The 27227-nt window shown below is 41.2% G+C and overlaps 1 protein-coding gene across 2 annotated transcripts in view; it reads left to right on the top strand.

The window, feature by feature from the left end:
- The window catches only part of usp9 (ubiquitin specific peptidase 9), a 290030-nt gene that overhangs the window by 142282 nt on the left and 120521 nt on the right, over nt 1-27227 (top strand). For both annotated transcript variants that reach the window (XR_013579171.1, XM_078559739.1), the window contains exons 21-24: nt 3603-3723; nt 12642-12772; nt 15341-15619; nt 18657-18782. Coding sequence is in view for 1 of the 2 variants with exons in the window: in XM_078559739.1 (XP_078415865.1) it covers nt 3603-3723; nt 12642-12772; nt 15341-15619; nt 18657-18782 (657 nt within the window). In the remaining variant the exon portion in view is untranslated. The remainder of the gene's footprint in view (nt 1-3602; nt 3724-12641; nt 12773-15340; nt 15620-18656; nt 18783-27227) is intronic.

Raw genomic sequence — 27227 nt, 5'->3', positions numbered from 1 at the left:
TCCCCCCGGTCCCCCAACCCCAATGTACCATACTGTCTCTTATTTATACAAAAGGAAAATATTCTGTTCAAAGAAAACCTGATAGTTATAAACAACTGCTCCGATGTTTGGTGATATGAAGTGTATTAGCAATTTAGCCTGGCTTGGCTTCAAGAGTAGTAATACCTGACTACTTAAAAGGAAAATGCAATTATATTTAACTATTAACCAGGTAGGTACACAGCTCTACTGTGTAATTTAATGCTTAGGAGATCAGTTATTTTAATTTTGAAATACAGTCCCTCTACCTTGTACTTGAAATGGCATAATTGTGCTGCATATTCAGAATTTCAGCTTAGATTCCATTGTTAACTCTTAGAGCGAGTGCAACAATTTATTCTGGTTTAATATTTTACAAATGCACACTACTCTAGTTAAATGCATCATTGAGTGGATGTTGCTTTAGCAGATCATCGGTTGCACTCAGTTATTCCCTGATCCTTTCCTAAGTGGCTGATTTGTCATGTTTGCATTTCTGGCTTTTTTAATATCATAAATCTCGGTTAATCATTTGCTTTGTAAACTTCTCAAATGTACTGCATATTAAACCACATACAAGTTTCCAAAAGTATTTACCAATTGTTTAATGATCAGTAATTTTGAAATTTGTAACAAGAAAATATAACTGGAATATAACAAAATGTACAGTTCCAACATGGTATTCCCCATTCCACACTGATCTTTACCTACGAAAGAAGTTTTGAGGGCTTTCAAAATTCATTTTTTTCCCCCACAGATTCCTGACATACTCAGAAAACCTCTTTGTTGCTGTATCAAACTGCTTTAAAGCTTAATTATGGCTCTGAGTTACTTGGTGCTGGTGTTTGTTAGGCAGCAAATACACCACCCAGCTTTTGTACTTAAGAGATTATTTTGAATTAAGAATAATTCTTTGACTTCACTGCCAGAGCTATTCAAGTGACTGCAGCTATATTTACAGTCATCATTGCCCTTCACCGTCATCCATCTAGAGTACAATTCTGATGGTCTTTGGTCTTGGCACAAAAATGATATGAAGCACTGGAGCTGAAATCAAAATTTGTAAGGATGAAGCCAGACTGAGATATTACAACTATTGGAGAAGACTGAGCAGACTGGAGCTCTTTCCTCTAGAAAAGAGAATCTGTGGACCGACCTAATAGAGCTTAAAAATTTGAAGGAGTTTGATCGGGTAGGCATAGCGATGTTTCCGTTTATGGAGAAGTGGAAAACTGAGTCATAACTATGTAAGTCACTAATAAATAAAAAATCAGGATAAACTTGTTTAATGGTTAGAACATAGAACTTACTACCACATGGAGCAGTTGAGGGTGAATAGCATAGATTAGGAAGTTAGATAAGGACATGAGGGAGCAAGGAATAGAACGAAATTATATCGTTAGATGGAGGTGGCTTGTGTGTAGTATAAACACCATCATGGGCCATTAGTGCCTCTTCCTGTGTTGCAAGTTCTGTGTGATATTCATTGGAACTGTGAACGCCAGCAGGAAGTTAAAGCTGGCTAATTGCTGCTTGAGAATTGTTGCTTTCAAGCATATGTGAAAACATGAAATCAGGTATTTTTGACATCTTTTGCTGTGATTTCATCCATTCCTCTGGACAGGCTGGTAGGATTGTCCATCAGATATCCTTTGAAGGTGGTGAAAGTTGTCATGTTCATATCCAGCTGATAGAATCATAAAATCATACACCACAGGAGGAGGCCATTCTGCTTATGCTGGCTCTTTAGAAAGATAGTTACTTGTTGATAGTGGCCATGCTTATTGTTTCATTAGTGTAGCATACAAACTTTAGTGGCCTACCAACATTATGTTAGGTGTTCCATGTGGGTAGGGTATATTTAAGAGAACTGCCATCTTGCAAAAAGTGCAAATAAAGTGGCTGCTGCTAATAGCTTTTCCAAGAAAAGGTAAGAGGGAATGACTGTCTCTGAGGTGAAGCAAACATGATATTGGATGGAGGGAAACAACAAAAGTTGTTTGTACAATCTGGTATGCTATTACATTGAAAAACGCGCAGTGCCCTCTGCCTCCTTGAGGACAGGTATGGACATAATTAATTTGGGAAGGTTGGACTTGGTTATCTAAGTTGTGACTATGCTAGTGGAGGCCGAGATGGTACTTAAAAATAAATTTAAAAGTCACCAATCTATGGTGGAAAGTGGACGGTCACACCCAAATATATTGTAAGACCTGAGGGAGACTACATAGCTGGTTATTAGAGAAATTTAAGCACCATCAAGTATGGGTGGTTTAAATGGATAATAACTGAGCCTATCTCTTACCTTCCCAACTCCTTGATGTCATCTATTTTTGCTCGGCATCTTGGGTTTTTATTTTCTGCAAGACTGGTGGGAGAGAACATGAACATTCACACAGATAAGTGGCCATAGAGATGGAGATCCCTGTTGCTGGAGAAAGCAATGTAAAACCTGTGATGGCTTAAAACTAATCTAAACTATTTTCTATTTATTAATTGTGATGACGCTTGCAGTTACCTTGAACATTTCTGCCGAGTTCAAGAGGTGGGAACCTAGCTTGTCTGCTTCTTGATAAAAGATGCAATTAGCCATCAGACCCTTAATACTTACCCCTAGACTTGTGAATTCTTGCCCCTGTATCGACCATCTACCTACCTTCCAACAAGGCACTCCTCAAAAATAAATCTTCTTTATATGCAAGTATCTCGAGGGTGCTCTGTAGACAATTAACCCCTCACATAATATTGCGTAATCCTGCTCCTATCAAAATCTTTGAGTATAAGGGTAACGACTCTAAATAGAACCAACTGATTGTCAAGTTATTTAGATTGCCTCTTTACTCCAAAGACTAGAATGGTCAAGGTACACAAAAGGAATTGAAGGAAGAAGTTGCTTTTATATAGTGCCTTTCACGTTCTCATGATGTTTTAAAGTACTTTACATCCAACAAATGAACTTTGAATTGTATTGACTGTTGCTAGTAGGTAAAGCTGGCAGCCAATTTGCACACAGCAAGGTCGTAAAACAGCCAATTAACTTTTTTTTAAGAATTGGTTGGAGGATAATGTCAACCAGGACATTGGCAGAATGCCTCTGCTTTTTTTGAGTTCCACAACACTCTTTAGGCCCACTTAACACCTGAGCAGGCAGACAATACCCCAGTTATGTGGCACCTCTGATAATGCAGCATTGTCTCAGTATTGGACTGAATTTCCACTGAAAATCACGTGCTCAAATAAGTCCTGGAATCAGTATGGAACTTTCAACCTCATTACTCAAATGAGAGTGCGAATGCTGACACTAAAAATAATTGATTACACATTTTGATCAGTGAAAATTTTAATATTTTGCTGCATTCGACCAAAAGTTTAAGATCGATTAAGCAAAAATGGGCTATTAACTAAAATATACTGAATTGAGGTGGAGTAGTATCACATTTCACCCGTTTCAAAGAAGTTAATCCAGTTGTGGCTAGCCCTCAGTCAGATGTCATGTAAAATACAGGTGTATAGAGAGATCTGTCAGTCTGTAATTACGTTTTAATTCAGATGATTTAGTTATTCTTAATCTGCTTCTTCCTTAGATAATGTCCTTACATCCTCGATACATTTCCTTTCTTTGGCAAGTTGCGGATCTCGGCAGTAGCCTAAACATGCCACAGCTGAGAGATGGTGCTCGCATCCTTATGAAGCTCATGCCCCCTGGTAAGGTACTTAAAAAAAAAAGATACAAATGAAGCTGATATACTTCTCCAAGTGTTTATTTAAATGAGTGTAAGATGTGTGGTGATGCCAACTGAGAATCAGGACTAATTTGAACCTTGAACATCAATGGTAATAAGTGCTGGCAACAGAGTTACAACTAAATAAGGTGACCACTATTCATAAAATCGCTCTTTTTGGAAAACTAGTCAATGGTAGGCTGAACTGCTAGTGAGGTGTGAGCATACCTGCCTGATGAATCCATGTTGATGGAACTCCTCCATTTAAAATTGTGCTTTATATTTTCAATCTGTCAGCAACATAACTTATGAGCAATTAATTGACTTTTTGTGGGTGATGAGGGTAACTTTGGGATCAGATTTCAGGTAGAAGTTAAGTTCTTGAGTTTGGTGATATTTGAGCTGAAGTTTGTTAGGAGTGAGATATTGGCTGTGCATAGATGTCAAAATGGGTGATTTGATCCATGTGAACATGTAGTATGGGTGTACTGTTTCCTTTTTTATATATTCTGCAAATTATGCATTGTTATCATTCAGGCGGGGAACTGTCATGGCCACTTTGTTTTGCAAGTTGGTTAAATCAGCAGGCAATTGTTGATGTGATAATTTTCGACATATAAAAATGTAGATGGATCGATGTTGAATATTGTGTGTGGTTTCTTTTAAGCATTCATAGGGTTATACAGCACAGAAACAGGCCCTTCGGCCCACCGTGTCCATGCCAGCCATCAAGCACTTATCAATTCTAATCCCATTTTCCAGCACTTGGTCCGTAGCCCTGTATGCTTCATGTGTTATGTGTTTCAAGTGCTCGTCTAAATGCTTCTTAAATGTTGTGAAGGTTCCTGCCTCTACCACCCCCTCAGGCAGTGTGTTCCAGATTCCAACTACCCTCTGGATGAAAAATGTTTTCCTCAAATCCCCTCTAAACCTCCTGCCCCTTAACTTAAACCTATGCTCCCAGGTTATTGACACCTCCACTAAGGGGAAAGGTTTTTTCCTATCTATGCCCCTCATAATTTTGTATAATCTATCAGGTCCTTCCTCAGCCTTCTCTGTTCTAAGGAAAACAACCCTAGCCTGTCCAGTCTCTCTTCGTAGCTGAAATGCTCCAGCCTAGGCAATATCCTGGCGAATCTCCTCTGCGCCTTCTCCAGTGCAATCACATCCTTCCTATAGTGTGGCAACCAGAACTGCACACAGTACTCCAGCTGTGGCCTAACGAGCGTTTTATACAGCTCCAACATAACCTCCCTGCTCTAATATTCTACGCCTCGCCTAATAAAGGCAAATATCCCATATGCCGCCTTAACCACCTTATCTACCTGTGCTGCTGCCTTCCTATGGACATGTACACCAAGATCCCTCTGGTCCTCTGTACTTCCTAAGGTCCTACCATTCATTGTGTATTCCCTTGCTGTGTTAGTCCTCCGAAAATGCAACACCTCACATTTCTCAGGATTAAATTTAATTTGCCATTGCTCTGCCCATTTTACCAGCCCATCTATATCGTCCTTTTATCTAAGTCTTTCCTCCTCACTATTTATGACACCATCAATTTTCATGTCATCTGCGAACTTAGTGATGGCACCTCCTATATTCATGTCTAAATCAATAATGTACACGACAAACAGCAAGGGTCCCAGCACCAATCCCTGCAGTGCACCACTTGTCACAGGCTTCCAATCACAAAAACAATCTTCAACCATCACCCTCTGCCTCCTGCCACTAAGCCAATTTTGGATCCAATTTGCCAAATTGCCCTGGAACCCATGGGCTCTTAGCTTACCTTTTTGACCATTCTCCATGCGAGACCTTGTCAAAAGCCTTACTGAAGTCCGTGTAGAGTACATCAACTGCACTACCCTCATCTACACACCTAGTCAGCTCCTTGAAAAATTCAGTCAAATTTGTTTGACGATCTCCCCCTAACACAGTCATGCTGACTATTCCTGATTAATCCCTGCCTCTGCAAATGGAGGTTAACCTTGTCCGTCAGAAATTTTTCCAATAGTTTCCCTACCACTGATGATAAAGTCACTGGCCTGTAATTACCAGGTTTATCCCTACTACCCTCCTTGAATAATGGTACCACATTTGCTGTTCTCCAGTCCTCTGGCACCTCCCCTGTGACCAGAGAGGATTTGAAAATTAGAGTCAGAGCCCCTGCAACCTCTTCCCTTGCCTCACATAGCAGCTTGGGCTACATCTCATCTGGGCCTGGGGATTTATCCACTTTTAAGCCTGCTAAAGCTGCTTATATCTCCTCCCGTTCAATGTTAATTTATTCAAGTCTATCACAGTCCTCCTCCCTGGTTTCTACACCTACATCGTCCTTCTCCATAGTGAACACAGATGAAAAGTAATTCAAAACTCCACCTACATCCTCTGGCTCCACGCACAGATTGCCACTTTGGTCCCTGATGGGCCCTACCCTTTCCCTGGTTATTCTCTTGCCCTTAATATAGTTATAAAATGCCTTGAGATTTTCCTTTATCTTGCCTGTCAGCATTTTTTCATGCCCCCTCTTCACTCTCATTACTTTTTTTAAGTACCCCTCTACACTTTCTATACTCCTCTAGGGCTTCTACTGTTTTCAACCCTCTGTATCTGCCATAAGCCTCCATTTTTTTCCTTATCCAATCCTCTATATCCCTTGACGTCCAGGATACCCTGGACTTGTTAGTTCTATCCTTCACCTTTACGGGAACATGTTGACCCTGAACTCTTATTTCCTTTTTGAATGACTCCCACTGCTCTGATGTAGACTCCCAGTCCACTTTGGCTAGATCCTGTCTTATATTGAAATCGGCCTTCCCCCAATTCAGGACCTTTATTTCCGGTCAATCTTTGTCCCTTTCCATAACTACTTAAACCTTATAGAGTTATAGTCACTATCCCTGAAATGCTCCCCCACTGACATTTCTACTACTTGCCCTGCTTCATTCCCTAAGATTAGGTCCAGTACCGCCCCTTCTCTTCTAAGGCTTTCTACGTGCTGGCTCAAAAAGCTCTCCTGGATGTACTTTAAGAATTGCGCCCCCTCTAAGCCTTTCACACTAAGACTATCCCAGTTAAAATTTGGGGAAGTTGAAATCCCCTATTATTACACTTCTCTGAGATATGCCTACATATCCGCTCCTCTATCTCCCCTTGACTGTTTGGAGGCCTGTAATATACTCCCAGCAAAGTGATTGCCTCCTTTTTTGTTTTTAAGCTCTACCCATATGGCCTCATTTGAGGAATCTTCTAAGATACCGCCCCTCCTTACTTCAGTAATTGACTCCTTGATCAAAAGTGCATTCAGTTTGCAGTGTGCCAGTATAACTGACTTTTCAAACCGAATCCTGTGCAGTGCTTCGGTATATAAGCCCCAGTTTGCCAGCTGATGGGAACTTATCAGTTTGTTTCCTTGTTTAACATTTGAAATTTTAAGTTTTTTTCTTTATCCTTTTATGGGATGTGGCATCGCTGGCAAGGCCAGCATTGGTTGCCCATCCCTAATTGCCCTTGAACTGAATGGCTTGTTAGGCCATTTCAGCGGGCAGTTAAGCATTAACCTCTTGGCTGTTGGTCTGGAGTCACATGTAGGCCAGAACAGGTAAGGATGGCAGATTTCCTTCCCTAAAGGACGTTAGTGAACCAGATGGGTTTTTACAACAATCGATGGTAGTTGTCATGGTCATGATTGCTGAGACTAGCTTTATACTCCAGGTTTATTAATTGAATTTAAATTTGACCTGTTGCCATGTCCATAGAACTATTAGTCCAGTGACATTGCCACTATGCCACCATCTTCCCACATCCCTTATGATGGAATATTCCCATGATTCTGTCTGTTCTGAGATAGATATGCCACCATCCTGTTCAGAAGAGTGAGTAATTCCATTTATGCTGCTGGCCCCATGAATACATGGTAATGTTTTGCTTTGCAGGTCAAAAGGCCAATTTTAAAATCAAGTTCTCCAGTCTTTTTCTATTGCCACCCATTCTCCTGATCCAGCATTGTTCTCCTGTGGTACAAGTCTTTCATCACCATATACGATAGTAAATTATACTGCCAAAATTCTCAGAATCCTTTCCGTCTTTGCTTTGACCAAGTCCAAGTTTCCATTTGTATTGCGTTTGTATACTAGAATTTAATTTTGTTCAAAACCATATTGTGAATTAATTGCCTAGGTGTGATTATTCAGGCCTACAAATTTTTGCATGCCCTGCCACTTGATGTTTTTTGATCCACTACTCATCATGTTTTATGCAAATGTTTTTTATGAGAATTAGTTATGTACAAATTTTTTGTTTTCAAATACTTATTTGCATACCAAAGAATTACTACCAGACCTCGCAAAATGACATTCTACGTAGTTGATTTAACTCCTCAGTTCCTTGGCATCTTTGCTTCAAAAGCTAAGTAGCGAAAGCAACTGAAATTCATGTGAAATATTCTTTGATTTAACCATTGTGATGTGTTAGAGGATCTGCTTATAAGCTCTCTCGAGCAATGTTGCAGTGCCATTTTGGAACTTTTCTCATAGTTGCTCTAAAAATTGTTTTGGTCAGTATGGTCTCTGCCAACATGGAAACCTTGAAACTATAATTTGTTGAGTCAATATTCTTAGTTGTAAACAAACCTTTGTCTTCAGTCTGAGTAGAGAGACTGCTTTGTGTCTGCCTGTTCATGAGTATCATTAACTTTGTAACCCTATATATCGCAGCTATCCTTATATATTCGGTTCACAGGGGATGTAAGTAGAAGCTTGTTATTTTTGCAGGGAAGTCCTGTAATAAAAAATACATTCCAGACTCAAGTGGGAAAGCCCTCTTGTCTTGATGTTCTATGGTTCTAGTACACCTGATAGCTTTTGTTTGCTTAAATTATGTGCAGGATGATATAGTCTGTTTTCCATAATGTGAACTCTGTTACTACCATGCCAAATCAACTGCATACCTGGTTTTTCTTAAAAGGCGTAGGATTAACATAAGACAGCAGTCTATACTAGACTCTGTTCTGGTGAAGTAAAATGTGGCTCTGCTTTCCAACTCTGGAGATACCCATACTTGGAGTTTAATCATGCCACATCAATTTGTTTCATTTATGCTTGTGTCATAAGTGTATGAATGCACAATCCAGCCTGATGCAAAAGGCTGCTTACCATGCCTAGATGCATCTCCCAAACTGAAAAACATGGATTATAAGTACAGTTGTATACAGAAGAGTGGTGAAAGGGATAATGAGTTAGATCATATTTCCTTTATAGATGTTATGTAGTTTTTTTTCTTATTGTTATTCATTGACCTGGAAGTGGAATACACGTCCATGTCAGGAGTAAGGTATCGTGACATTTTTGGTCCCAACACAAGCTGTGATTTTTTTTTCTTGATAGGATGTATAATAAGTTGAGGATCCTGAAATATCTGCTGATTGTGTTGTTATTCAAAGCAAATATTCAGGATTTTTTCTCATAGTTGAGCCCTTTTCTTTCATAGTTGAGCCTTTCACTTAATGCTTTGAAAACTCCTTAGGAGTTGATGAATGTAAAGGAGTGAGTGAAAATGTATTGAAAAAAAAAATTCATGAGGCCATCATGAATGTTTTTTGAATAATGCAGATTAGATGTAAACAAAAAGGTGGATTTTGGAGCATCCATGTTAGTTATCAGTGGTTCAAAATAAAAGCTGAGTGTGTTAACCTGAATTTTTTTCGATTCTAACATATCTATATATTTGAAAGCTTTCGTCAAGCAGCAACCTACAATGTTGGAAAATGTCATGCCATCAACTTTCCGGTTCAAGGAATATATCTGTTGTTAACCAAGCTGGTGCAAAAGGAGGTATCAAAAACTGAATTCTGGATCACCAACTAATTAAATCATGTTTCAAAGCTGCCAACCAGGCAAAAGTAACTGTAGTGAAATAAAGCAAATTGTTGAAATACTTTCCCCAAATTCTTTGTTGCCATGTTTCCTCAACCTACTATCTATGACTTAGAAATACTCAGACTCATCCTCTGTACCATGGTTCAGTTCTGTAATGTACTCCACGCCCTCACTGCCTCCCTTCCCCAAATTCAGTCTGAGTATTCGAGTCCCATTCCCTGCCCTTTTGACTATTTCTATGCGTCTGTAACTGAAATACTTTGTTAACCTTGTCCTATGAGGCCTTATACATAAGAACTAGAGCAGGAGTAGGCAATTCAGCCCCTCGAGCCTGCCCCGCCGTTCAATACGATCATGGCTGATCTCATTTCGGCCTCAACTCCAATTTCCCGCCCCCTCCCCATAACCTTTCAACCCGTTACTAATTAAAAATCTGTCTGTCTCCTCCTTAAATGTATTCAGCGTCCCGGCATCCACTACACCCTGAGATAGTGAATTCCACAGATTCACGACCCTTTGGGAAAAATAATTCCTGCTCATCTATGATTTAAATCCACCACCCCTTACCCTAAAACTATGGCCTCTCGTTCTAGAATGCCCCACAAGGGGAAACATCTGCTTCATGTCTAGTTTGTCTATCCCCTTTAGCATCTTATTTGCCTCAATTAGACCTCCTCCCATCCTTCTAAACTCTAGCGAGTATAGGCCTAAACTGCTCAATATCTCCTCATAAGACAAGCTCTGCATCTCTGGAACCAATCTAGTGAACCTCCTCTGAACCGCCTCGAATGCAACTATATCCTTCCTCAAGTAAGGGGACCAAAACTGTGCACAGTACTCCAGGTGCGGTCTCACCAATGCCTTGTACAGTTGCAACAACACTTCCCTATTTTTATACTCTATTCCTTTAGCAATAAATGCTAAAATTTCATTTGCCTTCCTTATTTACTGCTGTACCTACATACTAACTTTCAGCAATTCATGCATGAGGACACCCAGATCCCCCTCCACTGAAGCATTCAGGGAATTTTGGAATATTCTAGCCAATGCATCCACTATGTCCGCTGCCACTTCCTTTAAGACCCTGGGATGTAGGCCATCAGGTCCTGGGGACTTGTCACCCTTTAATCCCAATAGTTTGCTCAGTACTTTTTCTTTAGTGATGGTGATTGTTCTAAGTTCCTCCTGTTACTACCTGTTATTATTGGGGTCGTACTAGTGTCCTCCACTGTGAAAACTGAGGCAAAATATTGATTATGCCAATCCCCTCCAAGAGTTTACATCATCCACTCTGATGCCATATCCCAGGCTATTCCCCCCCCAGCCACCTGCTTATTCTCTCCCATAAACTATAGACCCATCCACTGTTTCCTGCTGTCAGTCCCCACCTATAGTTTCTTTCATTTTCATGTGTTACATCTTGCTTGATCATGGTTCCCTCATCTGACCCAATAGTTCTTGCCTGGCATCTCCTTAACCTAGACTTTTAACAAATGCAAGACAAATTGTTGACGGCATTAAAGGAACATGTAATTCCTATGCAGAGATTGGAATCAATACGAAAGAGGTAGGAGACCGAGTGAAGGACAGACTTGGTGATATGTGTAACAGAGCTGTATGCAGTAAGAAATTGCATTTCTGTGCTTTACAAAGTGCTTCCTGGCCAAATGTTTTCTTGAATTGTACATAAGCAATAGCCAATTTGCACAGTGTGATGTCCCATAAACAGAAACGTGATTAATGACAAGTTAATGTTATGGTTTTGGGGTTGAGGGCTGCAAGTTGACCAGGACACTGGGAGAACTACTTCGAAAATGTGTAATTCTATCTTATGTCCACCTGATCAGGCAGATGTGATCTCAGTTTAACATCACATCTGAAAGATGTATGACAATGTAGTGCTCTATCATTGTTGCACTCAAGTCTGTGTCTTGATTAAAGTGCGCAGGTCCTGTAGTGGAGCTTGAACCCACAAGCTTGTGATTTTTGGCTGAAAATGCTACCATTGAACCAAATTGACACCCTGCAATGACTATGTAATTGCTGTAAAAGAAACCAGAAAGGAACTAATCAGCAGAACTGTAGAAACAGTTATTGGAAGAAAGTGTTTTTGTTTGTGAAGAAAGCTTTGGGGATCGGGTACAATTAATACATTGTTTATTTTACAATATAATATAATTTATTATGTGACACTCCTGTCCTCAAATGGTTCAACTTTCCAAAAGTAATACTGTTGAAGATTGGCTGGTGTTAAATAAAAATTAATTTGATCAGTTTCTGTACTGGTTGCTCCATCTGATTTCATAGGATCTTATAACGTAGAAGGAAGTACAAAACAAGACACAGATCTTTTCCTTGTTAGTAGGTTTATTCACAGGATGCAGGTGTCAGCTGTGGCTCAGTTCATAGCACCCTTGCCTTTGAATCAGAGGGTTGTGGGTTCATGTCCCACTCCCGGAAACCAAGAACTATGAATGTACTCGAAAGAGTTACATGCGATCTGTTGATAACTCGAAAGAGTTACAGCTCTCTGCCTTCTAACGACTAACCCAGTGTTCCAGCTGGCTTTCTATATGTGCTCTTAGCCCTTAATCAAACAATGCCCATTACCTGTGTATTGTTAACAACATAATCAACCAACCATTAATGATGAAAACTGTTTTCCCCTTTCTATTCCATTAAAACCCTTCATAAATTTTATCACTTCTTAAATATTCTCTCTTGTAAGAACTATCCCAGCTTCCCTCAACTTTCCGCATCCCTGAATTTATTTCATGCTATGCCATTGCTCTCTGCTTTGTCCCCTTCATAAAGAATTTGTTTTATACCTAAGGGACTATAAATGGCAATCTCTAAGTGGTGTTTCTAAAAGTATTTTGAATTAACAGGTTTTTTTTCTGTGGACTTAATATACGTTTGCTGCAGCCTGGCTTGATAAAATGTGATCATTGAAACCCTGAATCGCAGTACCTGACAATTGTCAATTTTTGTGTTCGTAATTTGGCATTTTTCTTACTTGTTCCAGATAACACTACAGTAGAAAAACTTCGTGCTATTTGCTTGGATCATGCAAAGCTTGGTGAGAGCAGCCTCAGTCCAAACCTTGACTCGCTTTTTTTTGGACAGTCTGCCTCACAGGTGTTATATCTAACTGAGGTATGTAATGCATCTATTTCCAGTTATGATGCAGCGTTGTGCAAAAGGCTTAAGACATTTTTTAGTAAAATGGATTGGTGGAGAAAGAACTATGTCTTGGGATTTGAGTGTCTCTGCTTTGACCTGCTTTGGATTACTGTCTGCCTCTAAAACCATCGATTTTGGGGTGCAGGACTAATTTCTGCCTCTTTCTGCCCCAGTTTCATTGTATGATTGAAATCACAGAATTCTGTAACTCCCTACTCTGATGTCACATGGGAGTACAAAGAAAATACATAAGCAAAAAACAAAATTATTGTTGATGCTTTGAAGCATTCTTCCTTTCTAGAGAATTTGGCTACCATTTTGTTTTCAAATGCATCTTAGCTGTGCTTGCAAGCCTAAGGAAATTATATGGACACTAATAGGTTGAAAGAAAACACTTGTCATTTACAGGAGTAAAGATGCCATCTTTTTCAAGAATGCTAGTTTCTTGGGGAAAATTATGCTGTAGTATAATGTATATGTGAGATTTCTAGAGTGGGCTCATTTTCAGTATGGTTTGCTGCGCACAGCTGCATTTGGCATAATTCACAACTGCATTCTAATAGTTGTTTCCACCAGGGATCCCCCAAGCAGGCGAAACCATAAAAGTCCTAAGTGTCAAAGTTGCACGATTGCATTTCTTTTCCTGTTACTGATGACAATGGTTCTTCAACCATTGTTACAATGGATCCTTTTAATCTTTAAATCTGGTGCCTTGGATGCAGAAACTGTAACTTAACATTGAATAACATCTCATTGTGAAAACTGAAATAATAAACCCAAAGATTATAAAGATAGAAAATTCTTGAAATACTCAACAGATCTGGCAGCATCTGTGGAACAAAAAGCAAAGTTAATGTTTCAGGCTGATGACCTTTCATCTGAACTTGGAGAAGTTCAAAATGCAGTAGGTTTTGAGCAAATGGAGGGTGGATGAAGAACATAAGAGAAGGCCTGTGATAGGCTGGAAGGCAGGAGAGATTAACTAACAGAAGACTTAGTGATGCAGGGCCAAAGGGAATGGTGATGGAGCAGAAAATGAAACAAAAGGTGTGCTTAGAACAGGTGTCCTGCTGCCTGAAAATAACAAAAACTGAAGCATGCAAAGAAAAGGAAACAAAATGGGGCAGAGATTACAGCCTGAAATTGTTGAATTCAATATTTGAGTCCAGAAGGCTGTAAAGTGCCCAGTTGAAAGATGCAGCACTGTTTCTCAAGCTTAATTTGAGCTTCATTGGAACACCATAGGATGACCCATGAATACAGAGGCTGTTTGGGTGAAAAATGAGGATATGAGGAACCCTATCATGGCTCTGGGAGGAAGGGGAAAGGGTGAGAGCCGAAGTGCAGGAAATATGGCAGATCTATTTGAGGGCCCTGTCAACCAATGGGTCTACCAGAGCAGTCCTGATGTGGCGGGGGGTGTGCGGAGGAGTCCTCAGTTGACGGGGGTTGTACGGGAGGAGTCCTCAATTGAGGAAAAAGGGAAGCCATCAGAAGTGCTGGTATGAAAGGTTTCATCATCAAAACAGATGCGACGGAGACAGAAACTGTATGAAGGGAATGTAATCTCTATATGAAGCAAACCCTGAGGAAGTGTGGGCAAGGTAGCTGTGTGAGTTGGTGGGTTTACGCTGAATATTTGTTAGCCTATCCCCAGAAATGAAGACAGAGAAGTCAAGGAAGGGGAGAGACAAGGATGGACCATGTGAAGATAAGAGAAGAAATTAGAAACAAAGTTGCAGTTTTCCAGTATAGGGCAAGAGCAGGAAGCGGCACTGATGCAGTGATTATTGTACTGGAAGAAGAGGTGAGGGAGAGGGCCCAAGTAGAACTGGAATGAGGAATGTTCCATATATCCTACAAAAGAGGCAGGCATAGCTTGGACCTATGTGCTTACCTAAACCAGCACTTTTTACTTGGAGGAAGTGAGTTGAGTAAAGGAGAAGTTGGTCAATGTCAGAACAAGTTTAGTCAAATGGAGAAGGGTGGTGGTGGATGGAGACTGATGGGCCTCTGTTTAAGCAAGAAGCACAGGTCTTTAAGATTACCCTAGTGGGAGATGGATGTAGAGAGATTGGACATCCATGGCAAAGAGTTAGGCCAAGGAACTGGAAACTGTTGAAGTGAATGAAGGCATTGGAAGAGCCATGAATGTTGGTTGGAAGAGGGAGAAAAATGAGAGTCGAGATGGGAAGAAATGAGTTCAGTGGGGCAGGAGCATGCTGAAACAATGGGTCTACCAGAGCAGTCATGATGGCGGATCTTGGGAAGGAGGTAGAAGCAGGCCTTTGGGGGCTGAGGGCAAAAATTATAATGTTGAATGTTAACAGCAGATTATTGAAAGAATACTTTTATTCAAAAGTGCAATCTTTGGAATAATTAGAAGCCATGGGCAAAAAATGTAGCTTATGAATAGTGTTTACAAGAAAAAAATTGGATTTCTGCTTTGGAATGTAATGATGGCTTAACATTTATACTTGGCTGAAATAAAATTTGACATTGAATGATGTGTATTAAATTACTTTTTCTCTTAACGTGCAGGTAGTTTATGCTTTGTTAATGCCTGCCAGTGCACCTTTGGGAGAAGATGCAAGTGATTTCCAATACAACTTTTTAAAAAGTGGCGGTGTATCCCTTGTTCTGGGCATACTAACCAGGAATAACTTCCTGCTAAATGCAGACATGGAGACGCGAAGGGCTGCATATCTTAATGCTCTAAAAATAGCCAAATTATTGCTCACAGCAGTTGGATATGGTCATGTTAGAGCTGTGGCAGAAGCGTTTCAGCCAGTTGTGGAAGGTTCAAGCACTGTTTCACCAGTACGTATCCATTTTTTCTTATGCAGAATCTTGTTAAAATACAATAAGATACTTTCATACCAGTGGTAAAAGCCTGATGTCTCTTTCTGAATGTTAAGGACATGGAAGATGTTGGCAGTGTGAGTTGGTCAAATTGCTGATTTTGATAAGAAAAGTAAATTAAACATGCAGCCTGAGAGCTGTAATTGGTTCAAGATGGAGAAATTTAGATGACGATTATGATAGATTGACCTCATCTGAATTCCTTTAAAGATGTGGACTTGTAGTTTCTTGCAGACTTTATCTAATCTGGTCCTTAAATGTGCAGTTCTTTTCATTAGAATCATAGAATGGTTACAGCACAGAAAGAGATTGTGGTTTTGTTGTTTTTGTGCCGGCTGTCTGTCAAAGCTATTCAGGGACTCGGGTAGTCCCACTCCCCTGCTTTTTTTCCCCATAGCCCTACAATTTTTTTCCTTTTCAGATAATAACACAATTCCCTTTGAAAACCATGATTGAATCTCTCTGTACCACACTCCCAAGCAATGCATTCCAGATTCTAGCCATTCGCTGCATAGAAAAGTTTTTCCTCCTGTTGCATCTGGTTCTCGATCCTTGCAAAAAAGGGAGCAGTTTTTCCCTATCCACTCTGTCCAGACCCCTCGGGATTCTGAACGCATCTATCAAAACTCCTCTCAAATTTCTCTCAGGAGAATAGTACCAGCTTTACTAACCCAGCCTTGTAACTGAAGTCTCTTATCCCCGCAGCCATTCTCCTAAATCTTTGCTACAGCCTCTCCAATGTCTTCACATCCTTACTAAAGTGTGGTACCCAAAATTGAGAACACTACTCCCAGTTAATTCTAAACTCGTGTTTAATAAGGTTCACCGTAAATTCCTGGCTTATATGTACTTTGTCCCTAATTATAAAGGCCAGGATCAAGTATACTTTATTAACTACTTTCTCAACTTGCCCTGCAAACTTCAACAATTTGTGTAGGTATATCCCTAGGTCCTTCTGCCCCTGCATTCCTTTTAGAATTGTATGCTTTAATTTCTGTTGCCTTTCCTCATTCTTCCTAACACAAACGTATCACTTCACACTTTGCTGTGTTAAATTTCATTTGCCATGTGTTTACCCATTCCACCAGCCTGTGTCCTCTTGAATTCCATCAATACCCGCCGCGCAGTTCACAGTGCTTCCAAGTTATGTGTCATCTTCAAGATTTGCAATTGCTCCCTGCACACTCAAGCCTAGGTCATGCATACATATTAAAAAAAATAGTGGTTCCAATACCTGCCCTGGGGGACCCCACTATATATCTCCCTCCAGTCCAAAAAAGATCCATTCACCACTACTGTTTCCTGTCACTCGGCCAACTTGGTATCCATGCTGCCACTGTCCCTTTTATTCCCATTTTCACAGCTTCAATTTTGCTGACAAGCCTGTTAAGTAGCACTTCTTCAAACCCCTTTTGGAAGTTCATGTGCAGCACGTTAACTGCATTATCTTCTGCAATCCTCTCATTATTACATCAAAAGCTCAATCAAACAATTTGCACCTTACAAATCTATGCTGACTTTCTTTAATCCATATCAGTCCAAGTGACAAGTAATTTTGTCCTGGATTATCAATTCTAAAAGCTTTCCCAACACAGAGGTTAAGCAAACTGGCCTGTAGTTGTTGGGCTTATCCTTGCATCCTTTTTTGAACAAGGATGCAAGATTTGCAATTCTCAAGTCATCTGGAGCCATACTTCGTCCTCTATCTTTTTTATCTAAGGAAGATGGAACGTTATGGCCAGTGCCCCTGCAATTTGCACCCTTTATTTCATTCAGTACCCTCAGATCTATTTCATCTGCCCCGGTCCTCTTGTCGTAATTTCTAAACTCCCCAGTATCGTATTGGGGGGTGTACCCCAAAGATGCGCTGGGCAATCTCCTTCGGAAATTCACAGGTAAGGTTTACACAGCGGTTGCCCAGAAGTGCAAATTCCAGTGCAGGGCAATTGCCCAGGAGGAGCCATCTGAAAATACGATTTAAATCTCAAACTTTAGATAGGTCTATAGTTACCTGAGAAAAGTTAGAATTAAAACCACTTATAATTTCCAGCTAACTATTGTACAGACTCAAACCAACCCCTATGGGACTCCCCAACTCCACTAGGGGACCTCTTTGCCTACCCACCCACGGGAATCCCTCTACCCCCGCAGGACTCCCCCCACCTACAGGACTTCCCTGACCCCCCAGGAGTCTCCTACAACCTGCTCACACAGATTCCCCCCACCTGCACAGGACTGAGTTGGAAGGTCAGGCGTGACAGGCAGAGAAACCTAAATAGTTGGGCACGGAGTGACAATCCAATGCTGATTGCCACCCTGAGGAAGTTCAGGGCTATCAACTTTAAATAGTCAGTTTTTCGAGTAACTCCTTTTCATCAGTTTTTAGCCCATCCAATATCTCAACAACCACCTCTTTCACTACGACTTTGGCAACAACACTGTTCTTGGTAAGATGCCAAGTAGTCATTTAGCACCTCAACCATGCCTTCTGCCTCCATGGATAAAACCTTTTTGTTCCCTAATTGTCGCAACTCCTCTATTTACCACCCTTTTATTATTTATATGCCCATAGAAAACTTCTTGGATTCCCTTTTATGTTGGTTACCAGCCTCTTCTCATGCTCTTTTCGCTGCTGCTCTTATTTCTTTTCCCTTCTGACCTTATGATCAGTCTGGTTCTCCGTTGTATCATCAACCTGACATCTGTCATACAAACCCTTTCTCTGCTATATAGATAGGATGCTAAAAGATAATTGTTTTCATCTTTTGGTGTGATGCAATTTATAAATTTTGTTCATGCTTGTATTTCTTGAGGGATTATAATATTTGTGGCTGAGAATACTTTTACACCTTACTTAACCTTTGTTTCCAATATGAAGACATTAAATCTAAGGTAATTGATCCTTTGGGTTGCATAAGCTTTCATTTTTTTTTTCAAGATATCAAAATGTGCTTATACCATATTTTGTTTAAGTTCTTTTTTTATGTTTAAACAGATAAATCATGCTACTCATAGCCAGGCTGTAGTTCTACAGAATGCTTTGCATAACATTCCTAATCCTACTTCAGAATGTATGTTGCGAAATGTAGCCATTCGCTTGGCACAACAGATTTCAGACGAGGTTAGTGTTTTTTTTGTTTTAGGATTGCGGATTATAATTGTCGAATGCATGCAACAAGGATCTTGATCATTGTTATCCTCTTCACTACTGTTGAGTAATAGAAATGAATTTTATTACAAGGATCAAAAGAAATCATCTAACTTCAAAAAGAACATAATACATAATTGAATATAAAAAAACTTTGTAAATGTTGCTCAGATATTGATTGAGATTTCAGACCAGGCGAGAAATTGAATCTTCTGACTAATGCTGATCACCAAACCGCTCCCCTGCCCGACACCAGTCTTCACTAGTCTATGATCACAGATCCAACTGACCATTTGCTTATCTTGGCATATAGAAAATAGGATCCATTAATTAAAGTGGTGTTTGTATTTCTGTTAACTTTGTACACTATCGTGCTACTTTCCCTTGGCTCCCAGAAGTAATTACATTGAGAAATAGCAGTATTAACACAAGAATAAACGAGATTTAGCTTCATTAACCAATTACCTGGTTCTGTATGTTTCATTTGAGCTCTCAGCCAAAGATCATAACTGGTTGTCACAAAGCTTTAATATATTTCCATCTGATTGCCAGAACCCATTAGTGGATTTGTTACTTAATCAAGCATGTTGGAGCCAAGTGGAGTTGGATGGAAGAAGCAATTTTGATTTCCAATATGTTCAGACCATCATTTATTTAAAATAAAGATTACAGCCATTGATCAGCACGATTCTTCTCAATGCAGACAGAAAAAATGTCACATTTTGTTGAGAAAGGAACTAATTGAAGGCATATGTAACATTTGCCCTAAGCATTATTGTGCTATCTAAGAAAGTGAGAGCGGAACCTCCGCTTTAGATGGCTGTGAGGGAAACTAATGGAGTAGATTTCTTAAGTGTGGAGCAGCTTTGTCAGAGTGCTTTTGTTGCCTAAGAGATGTAGTAACTTTGCCAAGATACAAAAATGATTAAATCAGTAAAGTTTATGGTTTCTCTCCCATTTTTGTTGTCTCAAAACTGTTCAGGCTTTTAAGCCATAATGGATCAAAGGTCTTCAATGCCTAACAGGCAAAGCAAATTCTCCCCTAAAATATAAGGCAGAAGACTGATTATTGTTGATCCAGGGGGTGATGGCAGTAGTAAGGTGCAAGCTTATTTCAACCAAATTTTCTCTCCTATTATTGCCCAAACATCAGGAATTACCCCAGATTGTCAGTTAACCAGAAGGCAGCTACTGTTTTGATGTTCATTTATTATGGCCCTCTCAGTTCTTTTTAGCTTTAGGAGCGTGGACCCAAGGTGTCCTGCCCTATCTACGTTTTCTCCTTGCATGTAATTACTATGAGCACTTAGTGGCAAACTGCATAACAAGTTTTCAGGAGCTTGGTGAGGGCTTGAATAGACCAGCACAATCATGTGGGCTGCACTCCTAAACTGGCCTCTGAAGATGAAGGATTGGTATCAGTCTCCTCAATGATACTCATGCTTCACAAGTGTGCATTCAGTTAGTCCTCGCTTAATATTGCTTCACTCAGTCATTTCACTTCAAGGTCATTAATAAGGTAGTGTCAGTGTATCCATTTAACGCTGCAAATTTTACTTAAACGTAGTTTGCCACAGACTTCACATTCTGTGGCCTGCCGCTCAACTCCCCCCCCCACAAACAACGCTTTACTTTCGCCATCTGTACCCCTCTGCACTCCCAATTGACACCCTTGCCCCCGGGCCTCGCCTGGCCTCCTGCCCCTGCCCCCCCGGCCTCGCCTGGCCTCCTGCCCCTGCCCCACCGGCCTCGCCTGGCCTCCTGCCCCCGGGCCTCGCCTGGCCCCCTGCCCCCGGGCCTCGCCTGGCCCCCTGCCCCCGTGCCTCGCCTGGCCCCCTGCCCCCGGGCCTCGCCTGGCCCCCTGCCCCCGGGCCTCGCCTGGCCCCCTGCCCCCGGGCCTCGCCTGGCCCCCTGCCCCCGGGCCTCGCCTGGCCCCCTGCCCCCGGGCCTCGCCTGGCCCCCTGCCCCCGGGCCTCGCCTGGCCCCCTGCCCCCGGGCCTCGCCTGGCCCCCTGCCCCCGGGCCTCGCCTGGCCTCCTGCCCCTGCCCCCGGGCCTCGCCTGGCCTCCTGCCCCTGCCCCCGGGCCTCGCCTGGCCTCCTGCCCCTGCCCCCGGGCCTCGCCTGGCCTCCTGCCCCTGCCCCCGGGCCTCGCCTGGCCTCCTGCCCCTGCCCCCGGGCCTCGCCTGGCCTCCTGCCCCTGCCCCCGGGCCTCGCCTGGCTCCTGGGCTTCATCTAGTGGCAGATATTGGTCAGAGCAGGCAGTTCTGGGACTTCAGCTACTACCTGCACCAACCAACATCTGCCACTAGATGGAGTCTGGTCAATCTATAAAAGTACTGCACATGTACCTGTATGGTGAGTGCATTTTTTTTTATTGAACTCTATTGTCTTTTAGTGATGTATTTTATTTTGCAAGTTTTTTCAGCTAGGAATGCACAGTGCTGCACATTTCTGATAGTGTTTCAACCTCGTTTTTTCTGGGTGAGAAATGTTCAAAGGAACCTACCTCTGGCTTTTACATTGATTCCTACTGGAGCCTTTGATTCACTTAAAGTTGTTTCACTTAACATTGTGATTTTCAGAAATGTAACCACAACTTGAGGACTTAATATATTGTAGTGGCAGGCGTATTTGACAGAAGGTTTCTCCTTCCTGCTTGATGATGCAGCCCAATTATTGGGAAGTGACTCATGCAGCAGTTTGTAGTTTACCTTTTAGCAATGATTACTCTTTTCATCTACAGTTGAAATCAAAGCAGTTTGGATGGTCTCAGCCCAGTTTCTTTTGGACTTGGGACTCTGTTGTAGAATTGGTCCCAACTTGGGAGTAAATGGCACCAAATTGGAAATTTTGCATAGTATGCAGAATCACTGGTATTGGAAATAGTGACAAAAATGCCACACTAGTTCAGGTAGTAGATCCTCTCTTTGGAAGGGAGCTTTACTTTAAATTTAAACACTATTACACTTCACCTGGGCCTTAACATTAGCATCAATAAACTTTCTCAAACTTCTCCCCAAAATTCTAACATTTTTCTGGTTCCTGAGCCTCTTTCGCACCTTAAATGACTACAGTAACAACCATAGAGCCATAGACCACTTCAAAAGAAGCTACATGAAATTTTACAACTACTGACAATTTTCAGATAAATTATTGTAGGCCTTTACGTGAGTACTTGGATGAAGTGTTTGATCAGTGGACCTTTCACCCTGCAGCAGCGTAGATTTTGTTTAACTGATGTAGCTTTGAGGTTCGGAATGGGAGCTGCTGTAAGCAGAGTATTTGAAGATGTGCTTGTATACCATGGTTCAGTGCTTCGCTTGTATGGTTTGCACAAAAACACACTTTTGTTGTTGGAGCTCCACACTTGTATTTGGTAGAACCACAGTTTTATGGCACATAGTTGTGTTAATGCTGTGGTGAGGAAGATGGTGCCATATATCCACAAGTATTATGCCAAGCTGTTCTGGCTGGGATCTGCTGCTGCTGCCTAACAAGAGCTCAAATAGATACTTGACAGTTGCCTACTTCCAAATATGTCATTATCTTCGAGAAGTGATAGTATCTCTAGGTGCCAGTTATCTCAAAGATAAATATGCCTGCTGATGAAAGGTTGAAACTGGCCAGGTCTCTTGGTGGCAGAATTGCTAACTTTTAACTGAGCCAACCAGACCTTCAGTATCCCAACTCATTCTTTCTTGTAAGCATAGATGTAGCCTGTGCTGAAGCTCTGGGTTTAGGTACTTGGAGAGTGTGACTGCATATATTAGAATTTTAAGACACACATCTGTGCATCAGTTATGTCTTCTCACTATCAGCTGTGTCCAGATACCTTTTTGGGTACCACTTAGATGGAAAAACCAGCAGAGTTTGCCGCAATTTCTGCAGCTACCCTTTGGAAATATAGTCAATATTTGCAGGAGATTAAAACACTGAAATACATAGCTCATGTTATTTCTTGGGTTAACTTCACTCTGCCAAAGAGTGCAGGATTGGGGCAGGACTGCCACCCATTATAACAGACTTGATCTGTCTGATTCTATGAACGTTTAGGAAGATTTACGAAATGTGGCTTAAAAATGGCGAGGACTGGAGCTTAATGTTCAAAGTTATATGTTCTGAAAAGAAAGGGGAGGGAAAAGTGAGGTGATATGGCAGTACTGATTAGGAAAGCTATTATGTTGGAAAGGAGGGGGCAAGGACAGAATCCATTTGGTTAGAGAAGCAAAATCATGCCACTTGGGAGTATTTTACAGATCTTCAAATAAAGAGAAAAAGATAGAGAAATATATCTGAAGAGAAATCACAGGGATGTGTAAGCATGGTTGATATAGTCCCAAAGCTTGCTTGACAATAAGATAAAGACCAAGACTGGCTTCTTCAAACAGAGTTTTATTTTGGTGGATAAAACAGGATCCTTGTCTCAACTGTTTTCCGTTTTTATACATAGCAAATGGGTACTTAGCTTGTTAATGAATGATTACCAATTGAACTCCTTGGGAACTGCCTTCTTATCCAACAATGGTGATACTGGGGGATTGTAACTACCCAAATATTGATTGGGGTAGTGTTAGAGTAAAGGTAAGGGGGAAGGAATTTCTGAAGTGTGTTGAGAACTTCCTTGACTCTGTTCTCAGCCCAACTAGCAAGAAGGCATTGCTGGATGTGATGCTGGGGAATGAGATGGACCAAGTGTCTGTGGGAGAAGAGTGATCATTATATCATAAGATTTAGAGTAGCAATGAAGAAGAGCATGGAACAATCTAAAGTAGAACTTCTAATTTGGAAAAGGGCAAACCTCGTTAGGAGGGGATCTAGCTAGAGTAAAATGGGACTAAAGAGTGACAGGAAAAACTATTAACATAACAATGGGTGATCTTTAAGGAGGAGATGTTTCAGGTGCAGACTCGTAACATTTCAATAAGAGGTAAAGGCAGGAGAACCAAAGCCAAGGCTCCTTGAATAACGTGAAAGGTGGGGAATATGATAAAACAAAAGAGAGGGGACATGATGTATGTCAGGTGAATTCACCAAGTGAGAACCCAGCCAAATACGATAAGCTAAGATGGAATTTGAAGAGGAAAATAAGATTGGCAAAGAGAATATGCAAATAGAATGGTAGTTAAAATAAACCCAAAAATCTTCTATCAGTATGAAAATAGTAAGCGGGTAGTAAGAGATATGGTGGGGCCTATTAAGGACAAATAGGGAGATATATATGTCTAGTGACATAGGGTGAGGCTAGAATATTTAATGAGTACTTTGTATCGTTTACTAAGGGTGCTGACAAAATATTAATAGAAGCAGAATTGGTAGAGGCAATGGATGGGTGAATATTGATGTACAGGATGCATTGAAAAGGTTGGTTATGCTTAAGAGTAAATAAGTCACCTGGTCTGGATGGCTTGCATCCGAGGATGTTCAAGGAAGTGGGGTTGGAGAAAGCGAAAGGGCTTGCCATAATCATCCAATCTCTCCCACATATAGGGGAAGTATCAGAGGATTGGAGAGTGGCAAATGTGGCATTTGTTTCAAGAAAGTTGTAAGGATATTCCTAGTAACTACAGGCTGGTCAATTTGATATCAGTAGTGGGTAAAGTTTTGGAAACAATCAAGGGAAAAACTAACAGGTACTTGGAGAGGTTTGAGTTGATTAAGGAGAGCCAACATGGATTTGTAAAAGGCAATTGTATTTGACTAACCTATGCAAATTTTTTGATGTAGCAGAACAGGTTGATGAAGGAACTGTAGCAGCTAATGTCTATATGGATTTTAAGAAAGTGTTTTGAAAAAGTACCACATAAAAGGCTGTTTAACAAAATTGAGGCTTATGGAATAGAAGGGTCAGTGCCAAGCTGGATGATAAACGGCTTAAGGACAGGAAACAGCACGTCGTGGTAAATGGTTATTTTTCAGTCTGGAGATCGTAGGGAGCAGTGTTCCTCAAAAGTCAGTGATAGAGTCACCTTTGTTTTTAAATATAGAAATGACTTGGATATTGAAATAAATAGTAAAATTTCCAAATTTTCCTATGATAACTGAAGGTATGGCAAATAGTGAGGATGATACTAATCAACTGCAACAGGGCATAGGCTAGCAGAATGGGCAGACAAATGTCAGATGGAGAAGTGTGAAGTGATGCATTTTGGCAGAAGGAACCTGGAGAGGCAATATAGACTTAATGGCACAATGCTACAGTGTGTGCAGAGGCAAAGGGACCTGCAGGTTCATATGCATTGATCTTTGAGGGTGGCAGGGCATACTGAGAGAGTAGCTAGCAAAGCATAAGGAATCTTGAGCTTCATAGAGGGATTGAGTGCAAAAATAGGGAAGTTATCCTGAATCTTTACAAAGTTCTGGTTAGGCCACAACTAGAGTATTGTGTCCAGTTCTGGTCACCACACTTTTGGAAGGTTGTGAAGGTCCTTCAGGATGCAGAAGAGATTTACCAGAATTGTTCCAGAGCTGAGGGAATTTAGCCAGAAGGTTAGGTTGGACAAGCTGGGGTTTTCCATGGAGAAAAATAAGTTGAAGGGAGATCTGATGGAAGTGTACAAGATTATGACAGGATTTGCTAAGGTAAGTACAAAAAACTAACTGATGGTATGAGGTCCAGTGGGACACAGAGATGGGCAAGTTTTTTTTTTACAGTGAGTGGTAATGACCTAGAACTCGCTGCCTACAAGGGTGGTGGAAGCAGAGACAATGAATCCAATTATCTTTTGAAATCCTAGGCACAAGAGAAATAAACTACCTGGGTTACAGGAATGGAGTGGGAAATGGGACTGATTGGATTGCTCTCTGGACTGAAGGTCCTCCTGTGCTATAATGACTCGAGTCTATTTCTGGTTCAAATGTTTACCAAATTATCTGATATCACCTGAAATTGGCTACAGTGCATATAGAGCAATGATTGGTGTATTAAACAAATGCATATGGTTATGGTCCAGTGACACAGATTTTAAACAGTGCACCTGGGAACTTTGCACAGTGAGTTTGACAATAGCCTTTCACCCTGAACCCAAGTTCAGTACAGTTTAGAATGATAGGTTGAAAGTTTAATTTGTTACATGGCTTGAAGAGCCTTTTGTGAAAAGTTTGGGCAGCATCAGTTGAGTGACAGTTGGACAGTTCATTCAGCACAAAAATTACCTCCAATTCTATGCTAATTGGCAGTGTTACTTCAGCCACCGGATGGTTGATGGAAGAAATCAAAAAGGATGCAATTATCTTCTAGGGCTGCTTTTTGCGGCTGGGTTAGTTGCAGAGTGGATAGTAATTTACTCTGCAGCTAATGCATGCTATACCTGACCTCTGCCGAATCTTATGAAGAGACTTTCTGAAAAAATATTTCTGCCCAGACTGTTAAGTAGTGTTTAGTGGTTGAAGTGCTGGATTAGCAATCCTGATGGGGGTTTAAATTTATGTATTAGCACCAGAAGTAAAATGGCCATGAAAGCTGTCCGATAGCCTGCTTCAGAAATGTTCTTTAAGGAAGGGGAACCTTTTGAAGATGGGGAGATGAAGCTCAGCTGAAAGGGTTGTCAGGTTGCTACCCTTGCCAGCAACCTCCCTTTCCATCCCTCTCATTGCTCCCAGATCTGATCCACTGTATTCTACCAGTGGATTGAGAATCGCTACCGCTCTCCACATCAACCTCCAGAATGTGTGCTCCTTTGTAAAAGGACTCCTGTGTCCATGAGCTTATTGTACATGGTTATGTTGACATTCTGGCCTTGATGGAGATGTGGTTGACAGAAAGTGACACTTTTTCCCTCAACGAAGCTTCCGTTCCTGGCTATATTTTCTCCCAATTTTCCTGCTGAAACTGTCATGTTGGTATAGTCCTCACTTCTGAATGCCCTGGCAACTTCTCATCCTGTGAGTATCTTGCCTTGTTCCACCTCTCACCTCCTTCTTAAAATTCTTGTTCTATACTGCCCACCCAAGTATTTCACTATGTTTCTCATTCAGACATCTTCTTGGTTTTCCTCCCTTTGTCCTTGCACCAAGCAACTTTTCATCTTTGGTGATTTCAACCTCTGTCTCAACTCTTCCTGCTCACTCTCCAAAATCTCGCCAAATCTCAAGCATTATCGAGCCCCGGTCTCCATCTCCAAACTGTGCAGTATCACAGATCATCCAAAAAGGCAAAGGTAGCACATGGTTTCTCCTCACCACACAGTCTTAAATCACTCTTCACTCTCCCTGCCTGCACCCTCACCTCTAGAATGCAAGGAGCTCATGGACTTTTTCATTACTAAGATGGAGACTATATGTTAAACTGCCTCTTCTACTCCCTTTCCTTCCTCAGTCCACCAGGCTTGATGTACTTGAAGTTGTTCCCCCCTCTCCCCCACTCTAACTCTAAATTTGTATATTTATCGAGCGCTGTTCCTATTTCCACTCATATTCTCT

This window comes from Cetorhinus maximus, chromosome 16 (assembly GCF_964194155.1).
Source record: "Cetorhinus maximus chromosome 16, sCetMax3.hap1.1, whole genome shotgun sequence".
Taxonomy (NCBI): domain Eukaryota; kingdom Metazoa; phylum Chordata; class Chondrichthyes; order Lamniformes; family Cetorhinidae; genus Cetorhinus; species Cetorhinus maximus.
This window is presented reverse-complemented; position numbering and strand designations above follow the sequence as displayed.